Source organism: Poecilia latipinna, unplaced genomic scaffold, assembly GCF_001443285.1.
Source record: "Poecilia latipinna isolate Pla-1442-1.1 unplaced genomic scaffold, P_latipinna-1.0 Scaffold708, whole genome shotgun sequence".
In the NCBI taxonomy this organism is placed as follows: domain Eukaryota; kingdom Metazoa; phylum Chordata; class Actinopteri; order Cyprinodontiformes; family Poeciliidae; genus Poecilia; species Poecilia latipinna.
The window spans coordinates 235,796-253,971 of NW_015113324.1; the positions used below are offsets into that span (position 1 = coordinate 235,796).

At 38.0% G+C, this 18,176-nt stretch overlaps 2 protein-coding genes and 1 long non-coding RNA gene across 4 annotated transcripts in view; all 3 read left to right on the forward strand.

Moving 5' to 3' along the window:
• Positions 1-6,047, forward strand: part of LOC106955129 (arf-GAP with coiled-coil, ANK repeat and PH domain-containing protein 3-like) — a 62,004-nt gene extending 55,957 nt beyond the window's left edge. The window contains exons 19-24 of one of the 2 annotated variants that reach the window (XM_015045116.1): positions 98-190; positions 368-457; positions 1,058-1,281; positions 2,107-2,216; positions 2,704-2,814; positions 3,761-6,047. In XM_015045116.1, coding sequence (XP_014900602.1) covers positions 98-190; positions 368-457; positions 1,058-1,281; positions 2,107-2,216; positions 2,704-2,814; positions 3,761-3,908 — 776 coding nt within the window. In that variant the 3' untranslated portion in view covers positions 3,909-6,047. The remainder of the gene's footprint in view (positions 1-97; positions 191-367; positions 458-1,057; positions 1,282-2,106; positions 2,217-2,703; positions 2,815-3,760) is intronic. The other variant, XM_015045115.1, reaches the window with a different exon arrangement.
• Positions 6,048-7,671: 1,624 nt separating this feature from the next.
• On the forward strand, positions 7,672-10,404 carry LOC106955133 (uncharacterized). Its single transcript, XR_001426508.1, has 2 exons — positions 7,672-8,130; positions 9,392-10,404. It is a non-coding gene; the product is annotated as an uncharacterized LOC106955133 (long non-coding RNA).
• A 253-nt stretch (positions 10,405-10,657) lies between these two features.
• Positions 10,658-17,501, forward strand: ube2j2 (ubiquitin-conjugating enzyme E2, J2 (UBC6 homolog, yeast)). Its single transcript, XM_015045122.1, has 7 exons — positions 10,658-10,825; positions 12,938-13,068; positions 16,173-16,213; positions 16,348-16,450; positions 16,536-16,674; positions 16,778-16,858; positions 16,972-17,501. Exons 2-7 carry the CDS (start codon positions 12,938-12,940, stop codon positions 17,260-17,262), a joined length of 786 nt encoding a protein of 261 aa, XP_014900608.1. The 5' UTR covers positions 10,658-10,825; the 3' UTR covers positions 17,263-17,501.
• The last annotated feature ends 675 nt before the right edge of the window (positions 17,502-18,176 follow it).

Genomic DNA, 18,176 nt, shown 5'->3' on the forward strand with positions numbered 1-18,176 from the left:
AAAAGGTTTAAAAATCCCCCCCAAAACAAAAAAAAAAAAAAAAAACCCCCCCCCTTTTTTTAACTTTTTTTTTTTTTTTTTTTTTTTTTATCTGCAGCCCCCGCAGCAAAATTTCGACGGGACTCCCTGTTCTGCCCAGACGAGCTGGACTCCCTGTTTTCCTACTTTGACACCGGCTCTGGTCCTCGCAGTAAGTCCACAACTTGGATAATATTAACGTAGAGAGAAGAAAATTTCCGTCGCCTTTGCTTACATCAACTGCAGTGATTTTGGGCGATTCAGTTCCAGCGCGTTGTTTGGGTTTTGCTTAGGAGATGGAAATTGTGCGTGTGTAGTGATTAACGTGTCCGTGGCTTGGCGATGCTTGGCCCTGCAGGTCTCAGCAGCGACAGCGGCCTGGGAGGAAGCACAGACGGCAGCACCGACATCCTCGTGTTTGGCATTGTGACGGAGGAAGGTACAACGAGTCCGTCTGTTATTAGGATTTATATTTAAGAGCTATAACTGAAGGAGAAATGTTTAAATATTATTTCTAGCCTTCGTGCTGTGAGTGTTCGTTCGTTATCGTATGTGAGCAAGGCGAATGTGACACTGTTTGCGTGAGAGAATAATTAGTTAAAAACAAATTCATATAGAGATGACATTCTAAACTAGCTTTTAGTGTTTTACAGCTACCTAGCAGTTCTTACAAATGGTGTGTTCACTGGTCAGAAAAATATACCGTTTTTTTTTTTTTTACTTTTTGGTTGGTAGTCAGGACTGATAAAGGGAAGGTAATTTAATTTATATGGCATATTTCAAGGCAGTTCAAAGGGCTTTACATGAATTAGAAGGAAATACAACAAACCAAAGGAAAGAGCTAAGGAAGAAAAAAACAAAACAAAAAATGTATAAGATGAAGATAAAATATAAGATAAAGCTGAAAAAGGGCCGAATCTGATCACTGATCTTTTTTTTTTTGTACATCTAGAAGAGTAAAAGGGAGCTTGAACACTATTTATTTTGTGTTTTATACGATTTAAATTTTAATGGCCATTATTCGTTTGCTCACTAACAGAAGAGGAGTCGGAGGAGTCCTCCAGTGGGGAAGTGGAGATCGAACAGGAGGGGTCTTCGGATCCCGAGGATCCCAGGGAGTTGCATCCTGGGGCGCTGCTCTATCGCTCCTCTCGCCTCCACAATTTGCCCCTGATGGCAGAGGCACTGGCGCACGGTGCTGATGTGCACGCTACCAACGAAGAAGAGGAGGGAAAAACGGCTCTCATACAGGCTGTGGTCGGGGTGAGAGGCTTTTTGGACTGTCTGCAGGCTCAGTGTTAATAGAAACATACTTAAATATATTTTAGCAGACGCTGTGATTTAAATGGAAGACGGCGCAACATCTGTTGTGTTTGGTCCAGTAACGCCTCGCAGTTATCAAGCGGATGTGTTTTGTGATTTTTTAGGTGTCAGTATCATCATTTCTCATTTGAAAGCGTATCCGGGATTAAACAGGGTTCCTACGTAGTTTTGAAAAGTTTGTAAATGGAATTTACTTTTATAGTTTTTTTTTGTTTTTTTTTAATTCTGTATAAATATGGAAAACTGAAAATTATGTCAAGAGAAAGATTTGGCTTTCAATGCTTCATTCCATTTCCTATCATATAAAAATATATACATTTCTAAAACAATAAAAGAAAACATTGTGGTTTTTACATCCGCTTTTATCTGATAGCGGCCTTTGTCTTAGATTGTATTACATCACAAAATGAGTTTCAGTTTTAATTCCGGTATAACTGTGACTCATTTGCATCTTTTTTACAGTTCCAGACAACTGGACATTTAGCTATAAAAATTTAAACAACTGGTTTACTTGCCAGAACACGAATAGTTGAAATGTAATTGTTTTTATTACCATCTTTATTACATATCACAAACTGAATTTAAACATGTTTTGACAAATTTCACTTCTATCAGTGTGTGTTTATTAATATTGTTACAAAGAACAATGACTTCCCCTCCATTTTTTGGTCTCAAATACTGTTTAAAGTCAGGCTGTGGGTATGTTGGCTAATAAGTGATTAGCTTCCACAAAGTGAATGGCATCTCTGTCTGATTGTCTTCCAGGGCTCTTTAATCGCTTGTGAGTTCTTGCTCCAGAACGGAGCCGATGTGAACCAGAGAGACATGAGAGGCAGGGGCCCGCTTCACCACGCTACCTACATGGGCCACACTGGGTAAGAGGCTTTCAGAGGAATAACTACCTATGCGTCACACACCAGTGTGTGTAATAAGAAGATTGGGATTTAAAGGAAATGTCCGATGGCTTTCAGGAAAGACTCAAGTTTCCAAAAACTAGTGGGTGGCTCATGACGTGGTGTTTGTTGTTGCTCGTGAAAATTTTTTTCTCCAGATTACATTTGCGTCAGGAGATTCAAAACGTTCCTGTTTGGTCCGTCTTCAGTGTGGCAATACTCTCAAAGTCGGCATGTAGCACTTGAACCGTGAATCATAAGTCTGTCAGTTGGCTTAGTCATTGTCTCTCATGACCTTGCATCATTTTGGGGAATAGCTATGAAGTGTTTGTAAACATTTAAAAGAAGGAGGGTGGATAAAACACACCGATTTCAGTGACAAATCGGTCGCCAAGCTTCTTCCGTTGTTCCTTTTTCCATGTATTTGGGAATGATGGGCTTCTTGTCCCTTTCTGCCTCTGTTGTACAGTCAGGTGTGTTTGTTTCTCAAGAGAGGAGCATCACAGACGGAAGTGGACGAGCAGGGCAACGACCCCCTCAGCATCGCTGTCCAGGCTGCCAACGCAGACATCGTCACGCTGTGAGGAATTACAATCATCAAGTGCTTTATTAGTAATCACCTGCTGCTACTGCCTGAATTATTCATGGGGGTTTTCCCCACCAAACCTGTTCTGTAGCTAAACTGGTGCTAGAACTTCGAGTTTTCGCACCAAGACACAGACTCACTGAAAAGCGGAAGATCTCTCGGCACCAAAGTCATAACTTAGCAGTAGTAGAAAGAAATGCTCTCCTTGCAATATACTTCTCTGCCAAAATTCAAAATATAGGACTCTTTTATTGAAAAACTGGTTTAACTTGTTCTATTATTGGAGCTGCCTTGAGCACCAGTGAGTGAGTTTTTACCACAAAAGATTCATTTAACCCTGTGACTGAATTTGCAATAAATTGAGCGTCTTTACTGATCAGTTTTAATAGGCTTCTAGAATCCTCTAATTAAAAACACTACAACACAATCACATTACTAATGGGTCGTTAAATATGTTTAAAATCATAAGAACTGATTTTTTTTTTTTATCTTAGTAGCAATTAGCTTTTACTAGTTTTTTTTTCCCCACAACTGATTTCTTAAGTCTGTCAGAAACTTTCAATTGATTTGATATTATATTTAACCTTAAACTGCTGTATGAGATACTACCACAGCTATAATCATCAGTATGTTATATTTTTAGCAGCAGCAGCAGCAGGAATAATTGTTGCTTTTCTATTTTAGATTAAACCAGTTTGATAATTTATTATACTTTTTGCTTCACGTTTCTGGATCTGTGGTATTTCTCCTATAGGCCGCACCGTTAAAATTGAATTTCCACTTAAGCCTTCCTGCGTGATACAACACATATCATCGCCAATCATTTCCTCCCTTTGTGTGTCTATTTGCACTTGCTCTTAATCTGTTTTTAACCCATTTCTTTCACCCCTTTGTCTCTTTCTGCCCCTCTGCACCTCCTCCCCCGCCCTCCCTCCTCCAGGTTGCGACTGGCGCGGATGAACGAGGAGATGCGCGAGGCGGAGGCTCCGCTGGGTCAACCAGGTCAATATCCAAGCAGCAGCCCCACTGAGCAGCAGTATAGGAAGTGCATCCAGGAATTCATCTGCCTCAACATAGACGAGAGCTAGTGGTCCCTTCCTTACCTGGGAGCATAAACTCTGTTTTTTTTTTGTTTTTTTTCATCCAGACTGAGAGGCGATTGGGTTGAAGTTGCCCCTAGACATTGATCTCAAGTCAACTGTAGATCTAGATCTTACAGGCAACTTCTTGCCGACGGGTGGGGGGACTGAGTGGGCGGGACCCCTGATGGAGCTGTCTAACTCTACTGACTATATAGACGCCACCTCCATTTTCCTGCTTGTTACTTCTTGGCGCCACTCATGCTTGTTGCTGACCACACTACATACACTTAAGCTAACTTCTGCTTTTTGGCGTGGTACTAACAGGGTTAATCTTCTGAGTTCACCGAACGCTGCGCGCTTTGAGTTGATTTCTGGCGCTTACGTCTGGGGGGGGGGATCTAGCTGCATTAATCTTCCACATTCTCTATCTATACAGAGCATCTGCGTGACATCCCATTCAGCCCATCTCTTCTTTAACAGAGATGTAACTATAATCGTATTTAGAGGACTAGAAACTGTGTACTGTGGCATGAGGTTACAAATGGTATCTGTTCAACTACTAAAAAAAAAAAATTAATAAATGACAACTGAGAAGCTACATTGGAGGTACCAGGGTAGTTTACTGTGACAGAAAAAAAAACGATACTGAAGGGCTTGTGGAGAAGAAGAAGAGTCCTTGGTCTGCTGTGTAAGATACGACATATGACGAGTGAGTGAACAGGAGAGCAAGAGTTAAATGTGTTTTTTTTTAATATTATTGAAAGAAACTGTGCACTTTTCCCATAATAAAGTATTATTATTTTTTTTTTGTTTTACATTGTTCATGTCTAGATTATGTCTATGCGAGTGCTTTTTTTTATATGTATATATATTATTCTTATTATTTATCATACCAGAGAACCAGTGCAATTCATCCTGGAATGCAGTTCCTGTCTACATATATATAATGATTGTCATTTTAATCCCAAAGTTCTGAATTTTTGGGAGAAGATAGGGAATAGCCTTAATTTGCAGTTAATAAACTTTTTGGTATCTGGAGACATGATGCTTTTTGCTAAATTGCACAAGCTTTTGAATTGAAATTTTGTTTAACTGAGTAAACTGTGGAACTGCAGCCATTAATTTACTGATTTGTAAAAAGTACTGTAAAAAGATTTGTAAAAACCAGAGCAGGAAGCTTACAGTGCACTTGTGCAGCAAGTACTTGTACTCCTCGACCTCTTTCTTATGTTGTGACGTTACAACAATGAACATCAAACTGCTTGATTGGGATTCTATGTGATGGACCAAAACAAAACATTGTGCATGTTTGGAAAGGGAAGGAAAATGTTGCATCAAGTGTTTTTATTATTATTATTATTATTATTGTTATCATTATTATTTTTGTTAAAAAGAAAAATATTAAAGATGTGGCATGCAGTTGTATTCAGCTCTAACTCAATGCTTTGCAAAACTAACTTTCGCTGCAGTTGCATCTTCGGGTTTTATGTTTTTACCAACTTTCCAAAACAGCTCAAACTCAGTCTGTGAACATCAGTTTTCAAGTCTTGCTGTAGATTCCCCAATCAGATATGACCTTTGACTTGGCCATTCCAACTCATGAATATACACTTTCCAAACCTCCACATTGTAGCTCTGGCTACAGGTTTAAGGTTTGTTGTCCTGCTGGAAGATGAACGTCCTCCAATTTAAACTCTTTACGGCCTGTAACATTTTTTCCTTCCAAGTTTGCCCTGTATTTAGCTCCTTCTATCTTCCCATTGACTGACTAGCTTCCATGTTCCTGCTGGAAAAAAAAAAAGTATCCCCACAGCATGATGCTGCCATCACCATGCAGTAGAATTGGTGCATTCGGGGTGGTTTTTAGTGTTTGGCACCGTGTGTGTAGGGCTCCGTTTTGGTCTCTATTTTGCACAATCTTCCACAATTTTACTGATTCTCCCATATGTAGTAAGGTGTGTGGGTAAGCTGAAGTTAGGACTTCATTTGGCGCAGCTATGGATTCCTTCATGCCACTTTTCTAGAAGAGTCAAAATTTGTAGAGTGAACAAGTCACATGTCAGATTCTGCAACCATAGCCATGGAGCTCTTTCAAAGAACAGCTTAGTATTTAGACTGAGAATAAAGTACTTACTGGTATATTTATAGCACAAATTAGATGACTTCTGAAGAAAATAGTTATTTTTGGATTTCATTCAGCGGGGCTGAATACAAATGTACCCCACTCTTTGATTTTTATTTGCAAGAAAAAAGTTTAAATCGTTCTTTTCCATCCAATTCCCAGAAACACATGCCACCTTGCGTTGGTTTGTCTCAAACAATGAAAGGTTTTAACAGGTATAAATACTGTTGCAGAGCACTGTATCTTCACTTCCATTTCCATTCCACCTTCTTCTGTTTAATGCCATGTAGTGAAGACGAGTGACTCGAGAGACTGTATATGAAAAGACCTCCAACTTCCTGTAAATACTCATGTATGTTAACCTATGTGAGGAGATAACAGAGCACCTTGTGTGGTCAAAGGCTTCCCTTTCTGGTCAGTTCTTATGATATTCTATGTATGCTTTTTGCCAGAATTACTATTTGGGGGAGTTCGGCATCGTTTGCATTCTAACGCATGATGAACAAATTTTCTTTCGATAATCTGATGACTTTGTGTGGTGCAGTCCTGTGGAACGAGCATGCACCATCATGAGAGCCCGCTGGTCTCCGGTGTCCTTTCTGCACATCTGTGCCATTCCACCATCCCCACAGCTTCGAGGCTGTGGCCTCTGTGTCTCTGTATCACGGTGGTTTCCTTCTCTATTTTCTACAGCTGTGCTTTTATTTTCCTCTGCCAAAGACTTTTATAAAGGGAACGTGTAGATACAGAGTAGTCCTGCCTTGCTCTGTGAAGCAGCAGAGAGGTAGAAAACACTGTTGGTGTCCTCCGAGCGAGGTTCCAGAGAAGTCCTGATAGATGCAATAGTTGAGTGTACTTCGAGTAGAGCCAGACTTAATGGGCGGCGTGAGCCTACTGTGACCGCTGCCGCCTTCAAGGAAGTATTAAATGTTTTGTGTCCATTTGTGTGTATTGACTTAAGAGTGGTTCAAGGTACCGTCGAAAGGAAATGTACTGTAAATAGTTTGGGTGTGTATTTTATCTTGATGCCAGCTGGCTGCCTCTCAGCATTCTAACACAGAATCTGATTAACTGATGATGTTTTATGTTTGTCTTTGTATTATGTATAAAAAAAAGACACATGTCAGATGGAAATCACTTCTAAAGTACATGGAGGCATTCTTCTGGTTCCTTACATTTGAATATTTTAGGAATACTGCTTGTCTTTAGAAGCACTAAGGGGGAAAAAAAACAAAAAACAATGCAAATAAACCTGAAATCCCTGACAAACTAATCCATGCTTCCTGCTTCTTGCTCCCATTGTTGTTTCGCAACGTCCTCCCAACATGACACTTTCATAAATCTATATGAATCTATATATATAGTATCTTAGTACTATTTTTCAGCGATTAAAGGTGTTGGGAGAATGTTGTTTTTTTTTTTGTTTTTTTTTTCAATCAGATCTTGCCTGTGTGTGTTGTTTTTTTTTATTACAGTAAATTATTTATATCACTTGACTTATTCAAAGAAATAAAATTCCCACTAAACTGTGTAAACTCACCCCACAATTGCTGCCGGGAAAAGTTGCTTTCAAGTTTAACAAGTACAAATGAACCTTAAAAAAAGACTATAAAGTATTTTTATTTGGAAAAAAAAAAAAAAGTTGAACCTGAAAAACTAAAGATGAATGTCAAGTTTTAATCCGAACTCTAAAAACACAACAAACTGATTTAAAATAGAAAGAAATGTAGCTCAAGTTTACTCCAGTTTAAATAAGATTTTCTTTGTTGGTTTTGCTTGGTGGATTTTATGTTTGTTTGAAGCTGAAAGAAACTTTAGCATCACTTCCTACTTTTGAATTTATTGTTTGTTTTTCACATTTTAAGACCAAATCTGAACACTCGGATTCAAATCTAAAATGTTTTTATTTTCCTTTAATTATCTACTAATGTTAGACTTTATTTAGCTCCATTCTGAAAGATATCTCATAAATGACTCATTTTTCATTTTACACCAAAAATGTAACACATGTCCATGTGTGGAAATAACCCATGACTCATTGCTTCTGTTGCCACAGGGGTTTTCACAGGCAGCAGGAAAGATAAACACAAGGATGTTCGGGATAGAGTGAGTGAAGCAATCTGGACCGTCTGAGGGCGAGTGGGATCTTTCTTTCTGATCTGGTGATTTGGGGGGTGATTGGTCAGATGCCTTGGTTTGCAGATCCTTTACCTGAACATTTCTTCATGGAGAGTCTTTGGAGTGCTTTGCAAATCCGTTCATGTTCTGCAGACATTTTCACATTTTGTCAGATGACATTCACGAATACTGGTAGGTTCTTTTAGATGGGCATAGGCTTCTTTTGCAGCATTTAAACAGTTGTAATCCCACAATTGCTATGCTTTTAGCTAAATTAATCTTCTGATTAACTCTGATCAACTTCCCATTACCTGGCAAAGAATTGGAACCTCACAGCATGATGCTGCTATACTACCATGTTTCATGGATGAAATATGGCCTCATCTGGGCTTTCTTTCTTCTTATATTACTTTCACAAAAAGTACTCTTTTTACTTATTTTCGAAGCGGATTGATTGCACAATTATTTACGGTAAGCACCCCCTCTTCAGAGTCATTCCCACTTTTGGATTTTTTTTTTTTTCTATGTAAAAAAACATCAAGTAAAAAACATGTAAGTAAAAAGCATGGCCTTTTACTTACATTTTACAAACATATACCTTTTTAATTAAAAAAAATTAAGTTTGTTGTTGAAATGTGACAAGATGTGAAAAAAGCTGGATGAATTTTTGCATTGCACTTTATAAGGCTGTTAAGGCTATTAAGTGCACCCTCTCCAACCTTTACTTAGAGTCTCAGAGAGAAAGCTCTATCATTAACAAGATAAAGTAGAGCAGAATGTTCCAGCGTTAAATTGAAATGTTACGTCGTTCCCCCATAAAATGTGAAATATTCTGCCTACTGTGAAATCACTTCTGATTTTAGGTTTAACCCAGTCAAAATGGCACAAACATTTAGGTCACTGGTAAGTAAGAAAGAGCAGGATGAGAACTTCTCATGGGAAATCAATTGAGCTGCTGATAAAAGAAGAATGGGTGTCACCAACTACTCGTTTCTCTGTAGCTCTACATTTGCTGAAACATGAAGCTTATATGTGTGAAGGAAGGCAAACTTCACTTCGTTACGCTCTGTGGGTTTTTTCTCTTTAGGTGGTTGTAAATATTTTCGGGGATTTCCTCCTGAATTCTGAAGAGAGGTTTATCTATTACTTGCTGGGTTTATGGCCTTTGAAACATATGTGGAGAAGGTTAAAAAAAAAAAAGTGTTTAGGTCTCCATGGTGTCGCATTGATTTCAATGTTCCCTTTACAGGTGGCATCTCCAGTGCTGATGTCTTTCGCGAGTTTTCTGTCCTCGCGTCTCTCCAGCCCGAGAAGCTGAGGAGAAGAAGCATGCAGTTCAGCCTTTGTCAGAAGCTGTAGTGACCGACAGACCATCTCTTTGATGCCCATTCTTTAGTCAATATGTGTTAAAATAGAAGCAGTTGAACTGAATGTTTCATATTACTTACATTGTTTGACTCTTGTTTTTTCTAGTAAGGTAGCTCATAATACATGGTTAAATATTTAAAGGACTCAGGAGGCAATAAATCTAGCTTTTGCACAGTACTCTGCACTCTCAGTATGTGGAATTGCATCTCTAATCTTTGGCATCTCATTTTCTATGTTAATTTATTTTTTTTTTCTCTGCTTGGCAAATGAATTCGCACACTGATGAAATGGGTGTGGATGTTTTTCTTTTGTTGTCAGCAATGAGTCAAGCTTGTGCTCAAATGTGATGAGAAATGACTGTTGTCTCGTATAATTTAAAGAAAAACAACGGTGAAGGAAGCCATGAGGTTTCAGCTTTGCATATTTTTCTCGATGAGATTAAGTCTGGGTGTTGGCCATGCCAAAATCTCAAGGTCATCCCAATGAATTGGAATAATATTAAAAAGTTTATTTAATTCAAAAAGGTGAAATGATGATGATGATGATGATGATGATGATGGCTTACTGATAATGAAAACCCAAAATTCAGTTTCTCCGTTGATTAAAATAAAATCATAAAATGAACAAAAAGCTGTTTAATTGTGAGTCTACTGAAAAGTTTGTCTGTGTCAGAGTTTAGCTGTAAGCTCTGATCATCAAAATGATATGAAATAAACATAAATATAAATCAGTATGCAGTAGATTTTTTGTTATAACCTGAATTTAACCATTAATCATCTTTTTTTGTTGATGTCTAAAAATAAAAGAAAGCTTAAAGAACATTGGAAATGGTTTTGCTGGAATATTCATACTCTATGATGAATAGGGTAGAAATGAAATAAAAGAAGCAAATTTCAGGGTTTGTGTGAATATTTTGTTCAGTCTGTTTTAAGTTTAAATTTGGTAAATGAACCTTCATAAAAGTGTTGTCTACAAGGCATGCCAGCTGTTTGATGAGGTAAACAATGCTGAAGTCAGACAAGTTGCAGTTTTTAATGGTAATTCCCTAAAATAAATAGGAGTTTATATTTGCCAACCACATTTTGTACGCCTTTAAAAAGGTTTAAATGGCGAATTATTCCACATCAGCTGGTGACACTAAAGAACCTCTCAACGAGAAGAAAGAAACCGGAAGTGCAACTGTTCTTGCTGGTGACGTTAGCTAAAGCTACGTTGGTGTCATCGTCTTCTCGGTGTGGAGGCTTGACAACAAAAACAACAGTCTTTATTTCGTGCCCAGCCACGAACAAATATTCTCATTGGAGTCTCTGAAGAGGTATGTCGACATTAGACACCCACTGGTAGGGGAAAAAATGAGAGACGTTGTGGCAGCTCGTCTGTATGGGAGCTGTTAATGACAGCTGATAGCTAAAGCTAGGTAGCAACGGCCTTCGTTAGCCGTTAGCGTTACGGTACTGGAAACAGCTTTTTAACGGCTGTACTTGCTAGCTGGAGGCTGGTGCCGGGAGAAGTTCACCAGCTATAACAGACAGTATATACTGTGATTTCACGAGTTGTCAACAAATTTTGGTATATTTCTGTGGTTTGTAAATGAAATATTTGTTTACAGTTCGTGATTAAACAGCTGCTCCACATAGATCTGGCTAACTTATCGATCTGTCAGTGTCTCAATATTAACTTAGCACGTCAACTAGCGGATTAGCACTAGCTAAGTAAGTTGAGTTAAGACGGTCCTGTTCATCAGGTAATGTTCTCGTCATACTTTACACACTGTTGCAGACCACGTATAACTCATTAGTTTGCTGTTTGGCCACTATAGTAGGTCAATGGGTAGAAGGGCACATTTCTCATTTTCACTTAAACGGCTAATACGTGAGCGGTTGAAAAGTACATTTCGAATGTAGTCATGTGATGGAATAGCAATACTTAGTTTCATATTTGCTTTGTGGGAATGGAAGACTGTTATGAAATTGCATAATATGTTATAATCGCTCTGATGGTTATCATTGATGATATTGTCCAGCTATCTGAAATCTCTTATCTTCCAGTTCTATTTTTTTATTTCAAGATCTCAACAACTAGGTTAATGGAAAACAAAGGTCACAATGCCTTACAAACAGAACTGCATAATATTTAAATTTTGCCTGCAGTGTCGATTTTTGCAATAAAACAATTATTGCCTCCATGCTAATGATATTCATAATTTTTAGTCATTTGGGTGGACTTTCACTTAGTGTTATCCCCATATTTATATAATTGAAATTCAACATCTGTTTTCAATATTCAGCAGTAAAATTGCAATGACTGTTTTCAATATTTTGTGGCCCTAAAATGTTGAAATGAAATAGTTTTTTTTTAATTTTTTTTTTATTTTTTTAGATTTTTCAGATATCTAGAGAGTACAATTGCATTTCTTCTGAAATTAATTTTAATTGCTACATAAGAATTAAAATTGCATACACAATTCACTTTTTGATGCTGTCCTTGAGCAAGTAATGGAGCAGTTACTGCCGCCATTGCTCTCAGTGAAGTACAATTTTACATTTGGCCAGCTTTGACCTGGGTACTTGTGGGAGAAAAAAATAAATTACCTATCACTGTTAATGTGAAAATCACAGTTTATTAATATCCTGCGCAGAATGTGAGCGTTTACATAATCATTCTTTATCAGGTCAGAGGAAAGCTCTGTCAGAAGGCAGCATACCTCAAACTGGTGTTATTACTGGAAGTCTTTCCACTCTTTGAATTTGTCTTTGCCAAGTTAATATATTCATACTAATATGCATCACCAAATGATATACTTTAATTATAAGAATTATCTCTGCTCTGTTAAAGTGGCATGTATTTATATCTGCAGGGTGTAATGGTAACTTTAAGAAGTAGTGAAGGTCTAAGCCTCTGCCATTCACATGACTGAACTCAGTTCAACTGCTGAAGGATGTCGTTTTAACTGGGATGTTGTGGTTTGTTTTTGCTGTAGTAATGTTTTCCACTCAGATGGGACAAACTACAGTGAACTGCTCTCCTTTCAGATTAAACAACTTGATTACCTGTCTCAGTGTGTCGTGTTATACAATATATAATCTCTGTGCTGGACTCGGATCCATCTGTCCATGCAGCTATTTCAGGAACATAGTTTGGACAAGTTTTCACTCAATAAATGATCTAGAAGAAATTTGTAAGCTTTTTTTTGTTGTTTGTTTGTTTTGAGGTGTGTTTAAAATAAACAAGGACTTTTTTTCTGCTTATTTCTGTTTTTATTATGATGCTAATGTTGGTTTTATAAGGTAAATAAAAATAAGCTATCAAAAGTTTTGTTACATCAAAAAGTGTTTGAATGTTATTAAGCTAATTTGTATATTAGTGAGAGTAAGATATACATTTTTCATTCTGAATTTTTATTTTATTTTATTTTTTCTGATCTCAGATGAACAACACCGGGAATAAGAGAGCTCCAACGACAGCCACACAGCGACTTAAGCAGGATTACCTCAGGATAAAGAAAGACCCAGTGCCTTACATCTGTGCAGAACCTCTCCCCTCCAACATCTTAGAATGGTGAGATTTCCATCCACAGTGCTGACCAGCACTGGGCTGAAAGAGCAGACGACCGCGAAAGATGTTTTTTATTTTTTTAAGCATATTTCTTCAGAAGATGCTGGGGAACGAATGTGTTTATAAACAGATATTTGCAGATGGTACAATTTACTTGAGATCAGCACTTCTGTCCAGTCAGCTGGTTGTCATTATTAGCACAACTAATATAAGCCTGTTTAAAGTCCCTGGTGAAATGCATTCTTTGCTGTGGTCTGGCAGCGTGGGTCATGTTGTCACTGCAACAGGTTTGTTTCCTTGACTTTATTATCACTGTTGTGACGATTAAGTCAGAAATAAATGTTGCTCTGAAACTAGATCTGCTGTTGGCGGGGAAAAACAGCCTGAAATGCACTCACTGGTCAAATAGTGCATGTTTGCAAATTAGAAATAACTATTCTGTTTTTTTCCTCGGCAGTAATTCCTGTTGTTATAAGTACATATATGGCTCCTTTTTGAAATTTTAGACTTTGTCCACGTTGACTTTAATATTCTTCAGAACTCAATTGAAATACACCTATAAACGTAATTTAATAAGCTGTTGGCATATTTATAAACTGAGGTGTAAAACTGTACTACTCAGGTGTACAGTTTTTTTCTAGGGTGAAGTCAGGAGGAGATGGCTTGGAAATAGTCAACAGTTTAATTATTAATCAAGGTTGTGTTCGTTAAAATGTTTACACAGCTACCAGATGTTATAAAGTCATCACAGAAGCAAGGTTATGACTGGTTCCGGCTCGTGAATCGGTAGAGCTATGTTTCCTACCAGGTATACAAGTTACCACTCGGCTAGAAGTTATAATTGGCATATTTGAGAGAACGCACACGCTTGTTTTCAACCTCAGTGTCAGGAACCGATTGTGCTTTTATGGGATGTGTGCTTCATGTTTAACTCGCACAAAACTACTAGAGTTTTTTTAAATGCAAATTTGTAGGAAATGTTTACTGCACATTTTGAGTCTAGATCACTGGTCAGCAACCTTTACACATCAGCCATTTTTGTGCTTTTTTCCAGCTTTCAGTTTGAGAGTGCAGTACTCCCAAACTTGGATAACTTTTAGAAAAAAATTTTTTTCTCAAGATTTAGTAGTAGCCACTGTTAAAATGTGAAATTAAAGAATGAGAGTTTGATTGATTTTTGTTTAATTTTTTTTAATGGTTTTCAAAAAAAAATAAAACTACCAAAGCTTTTACCTTGATGGGGAAAGATGCATTTACTAGTATTTTTGTTAGTTTTTAAATTGCTTAGTACAAATGTACAAACTTATGTCAATTTTGGTAAAAGTAGTCATGGGCATAAGGACCCTCGCTCTGAATTGGACCATCCAGTTGTGAACGCCTCATCTAGATCGACTCTGTATTTTACACACGGCCACTTGACTGATTCTCCCAAAACTTCAACCACATGTAGCAACTGGTGTTCCGGCTGTAATTCCACATGCTGTAATTGTCCTCCGGGAAGATGCACACATTCCTGTTGGCGTCTTTATTGAGGTATTTTATTTGTTTTCTGTCACGGGGAGCGGTTTCTGAAAATGGGGAGATCCCAGCGTTAGTATCAATATTTGGTTTTGTTCTCTCTCATGCTTTTGTTAATGGATTATTAGTGACAAATATGATGTGACAACATGTTAATCCTACTTAATATGTGTCACTGTTATTTGCACCTTTCTGGTTCCCTGTTAGAAAATGGGTCAAACAACAAGCAGCAGCTCAGTGATTCAGAGAAAATATTTCCCAACAAAACCTCACTCGTCAGGTTGTTGTATTGTCGTAGTCACGTTTGATATATTGTCTAGTTGGTACTATTGGGAGTCGTACAGTTAAACTTGTAGGTCAGTGGTTCACCAGCAGCAATTTAGGGTTTTAAATAAAAATGTAAGTAGGAGTAAGAAATGGAAAAATGTTAATGTTCTGTTTCTATGTTTCTCATATTAAAATGGCTTTGTCCCATTAACCTTATTGTAGTTTTTGGAAAAATGTAAATATTATTTATTGTCTCACACACCCATTTTTTTTTTTACATTTTTTTTTATTGACATGTAATTTGCAGTATTTGTCAAATCTAGTTCTTGGAAGTGATGAAAAAAATTAAAGTGGCGTGTTTAAAAACCCAAAATCAGCTTAGAAAAAGACACGAGTTCTCCTGACAGCCCTGACTTTTGTCCTGGTACGTGAATTGTTGCTTCAAATAAACCAACAACTGAGTATTTTTCTTTTTTTAACCATGTAGCGTGACAGTGGTATGTCAACAGCCTGTTTTCCACGGAATAGCAAAGTGTTGTCCAAACTGAAACGGTCCAGTTGGCAAATATCAGGAAGTAGCTTGTGTTGATATTTTACAGTCTTTTCCTTGCAGTAAAGTTTTCACATGTGTCCTCAGAGTTTTAACAGTGAATTTCTCTGTTCATCTTCGCTGACCTTTCCTTGCTCGCACAGCGTCGGCTTTACAGTTCAGTTGAAATTAAATCCTATAATCATTTTAAAAGTTTTCTGGATGATTTTCTTTTTTTTTTTTTTTTACAAATATTTTTAAACTATATAAAGCCTGAATAAGCTGTTTGCTGTGTTACAGAATCATAACCTAATTGAATTTTCTTTACTAGAAATAAAGGTGCCTGTGTAACTGAGCGAATTGCGTTACTGAAATTGAACTTTGAAGAAATATGTTTTGAATATGACAGTCTCAGCATTTCAATTCAGGAAGAGAAACTTGTAAACAGAGCCACACGGAGGGATATAGTTCAAGCAATTATTTCTTCAATTAGATTATTATGCCTTATGATACTGGAAAAACAAAATAAATTTTATCAGAAGATTAGTATTTTTGTTTGAGAGGTTGTGTTGGTATTCTGGCTCTTAACTTTGAATAAGTAGGACAGAGGGCAGAATTTCTCTCAGAGGGATAAAGACTTTTTTAATCAATACTTCTAAATGAAGGACCAAAATTTAGATTTTTTTTTTTTTTTTTTTTTTAAGAAAACACTGTTCTTTTTCCAGGTCATAAACCTGAAGCTTACAGAAATCTGGAATAGTCGGATTAACCAAAGTCTTTTATTTCCACTCAGGCACTATGTAGTCAGAGGTCCTGAGAAAACTCCATATGAAGGTAATGTATCCTTACAAAACATCTGTAATGAAGAAAATATTCACGTGATGTTTGCTCACCTCAACCTGACTCGTGCTTTTGTTGTTTCTACAGCACCTATTGTGTAATGTTATCTTTTCTTTTGTCTTTTGTAGGAGGATATTATCACGGAAAACTCGTATTTCCTCGTGAATTTCCTTTTAAGCCTCCAAGTATTTATATGATAACGCCAAACGGAAGGTTCAAGTGCAACACAAGGTAAAAAAAAAAAAAAAAAAAATTGAAACCAGTCTGGATATAGCTGTTGGAGATCTTTTTGCTAAATGTTTGTGTTTTTGCACAGGTTATGTTTGTCCATCACAGACTTCCATCCTGATACGTGGAACCCAGCGTGGTCTGTCAGCACAATTCTGACGGGTTTGCTCAGTTTCATGGTGGAAAAAGGACCAACACTCGGCAGCATTGAGACGTCCGACTACACGGTGGGCAGAACTATCTGGAATGACAATAATACTGTAGATCGACGTCGTTGAACCGGATATCTGACCTCTTGTGTTGCCTATTTTTTTTTTTTTTTTTTTCTAGAAAAGACAGCTCTCTGTCCAAAGCCTGGCTTTTAACCTCAAAGACAAAGTGTTCTGCGAGCTATTTCCTGATGTGGTAGAAGTAAGCATGAGGAGATTTCTTACAGATTTGCTCTTTCTCCTTTTTGTTTAAAAAAAAAATAATATTAATAATCTTACGTCTTCTGTCCAACGATTTCTCCTTTTCTCCTCTAGGAGATTAAGCAGAAACAGAAGGTCCAAGAAGAGTTAAGTGCCCGCACACAGCCTCTCCCCTTACCAGATGTGGTGCCTGATGGAGACCCTCAGCAAGCTCATTACGGCCTCCCGGTCCTCAACGGAGGGCCGGTCCCCATGGGGGACGCCAACCCCGCCCCCGGCCTGCAGCAGGGAAATCGCAACCATGGACTCTTAGGAGGAGCTTTAGCCAACCTGTTCGTGATTGTAGGCTTCGCTGCGTTCGCTTATACAGTCAAATACGTTCTGAGGAGCATAGCTCAGGAGTGATAGGAGGCGCCTGCTCTTCTCCAAATGACTCCAAACTTTACACAGTCGATGCGTGGAGGAGAGACGCTCAGTCCTGAGTTCTAATCGCTCCACAGCACCATCTGCCACCATGGACCTCACCAGAAACAAACTTAAAACCCCTTCCCACCTCCCACCCCACCCAGAACGGCTGGACTGAGAGCAGGAACTGGGAAGCGGACGGGGTTGGAGCAGTTTTCATTAAAACGGTTGCAATCCACTTTGTGCTTCAGTGGTTTAATAATAGAGTTCCTGGGAACAATCTCGGCTCATGGGTTGTGACAAAAAAAAAAAAGAAAAATCTATTTTAGCAATTCCCACCATCTTTAAAATAAGAAGTGATTTTGTCCTAAATAATATGGTCTGTTTGGGGGCGAAGAAAAAAAAAAAAAAGATGATTCACCTGAATCATCAAAGTATCGTCTTTAATCGGTTGAAGCATCCGTGCTTCCATGTTCCACAGAAAAGGAGCCGCCTCTGCCTGACATGCATTTCCTGCTCAGGCGCCCCACAAGGCATAATTTAATGCTTGAAGTTATAGGTTTGCTTTGAGCAGGTTTCGTTTTGCTTCCCATACATGAAACGATGAGTTTCACATCATCACACCTCACAAGCCAGCTCGTCTTTCTGTGGGGCGTGTACAAAAGGAAGCTGTTTCCAACGAACCTGGCCTACTTTTAACAGGCGACGTAATCCTGGAGCCTCACACGGGTTTGGATTATCACATCACTGTCAGTTTGCTTTTCCTTTTTTTTTTTTTTTGCTAAAACTATTTTCTCACCAAAATTATATGCTAAAAATCCAAGAGGAATGTTATTATTGATGCATGGATGGCCAACAAGTTCTGTTGTAATTGATTACATCGAAAGACATGCCGAGTATCCAAACTATGGAGA

Excerpts from the sequence above, each read along its gene's own strand:
- ube2j2 (XM_015045122.1), top strand. The coding sequence starts at position 12,938 with ATGAACAACACCGGGAATAAGAGAGCTCCAACGACAGCCACACAGCGA. Across the intron at positions 16,451-16,535 it reads AGGTTCAAGTGCAACACAAG|GTTATGTTTGTCCATCACAG; the intron begins GTAAAAAAAAAA and ends GTTTTTGCACAG. Across the intron at positions 16,675-16,777 it reads TTGAGACGTCCGACTACACG|AAAAGACAGCTCTCTGTCCA; the intron begins GTGGGCAGAACT and ends TTTTTTTTCTAG.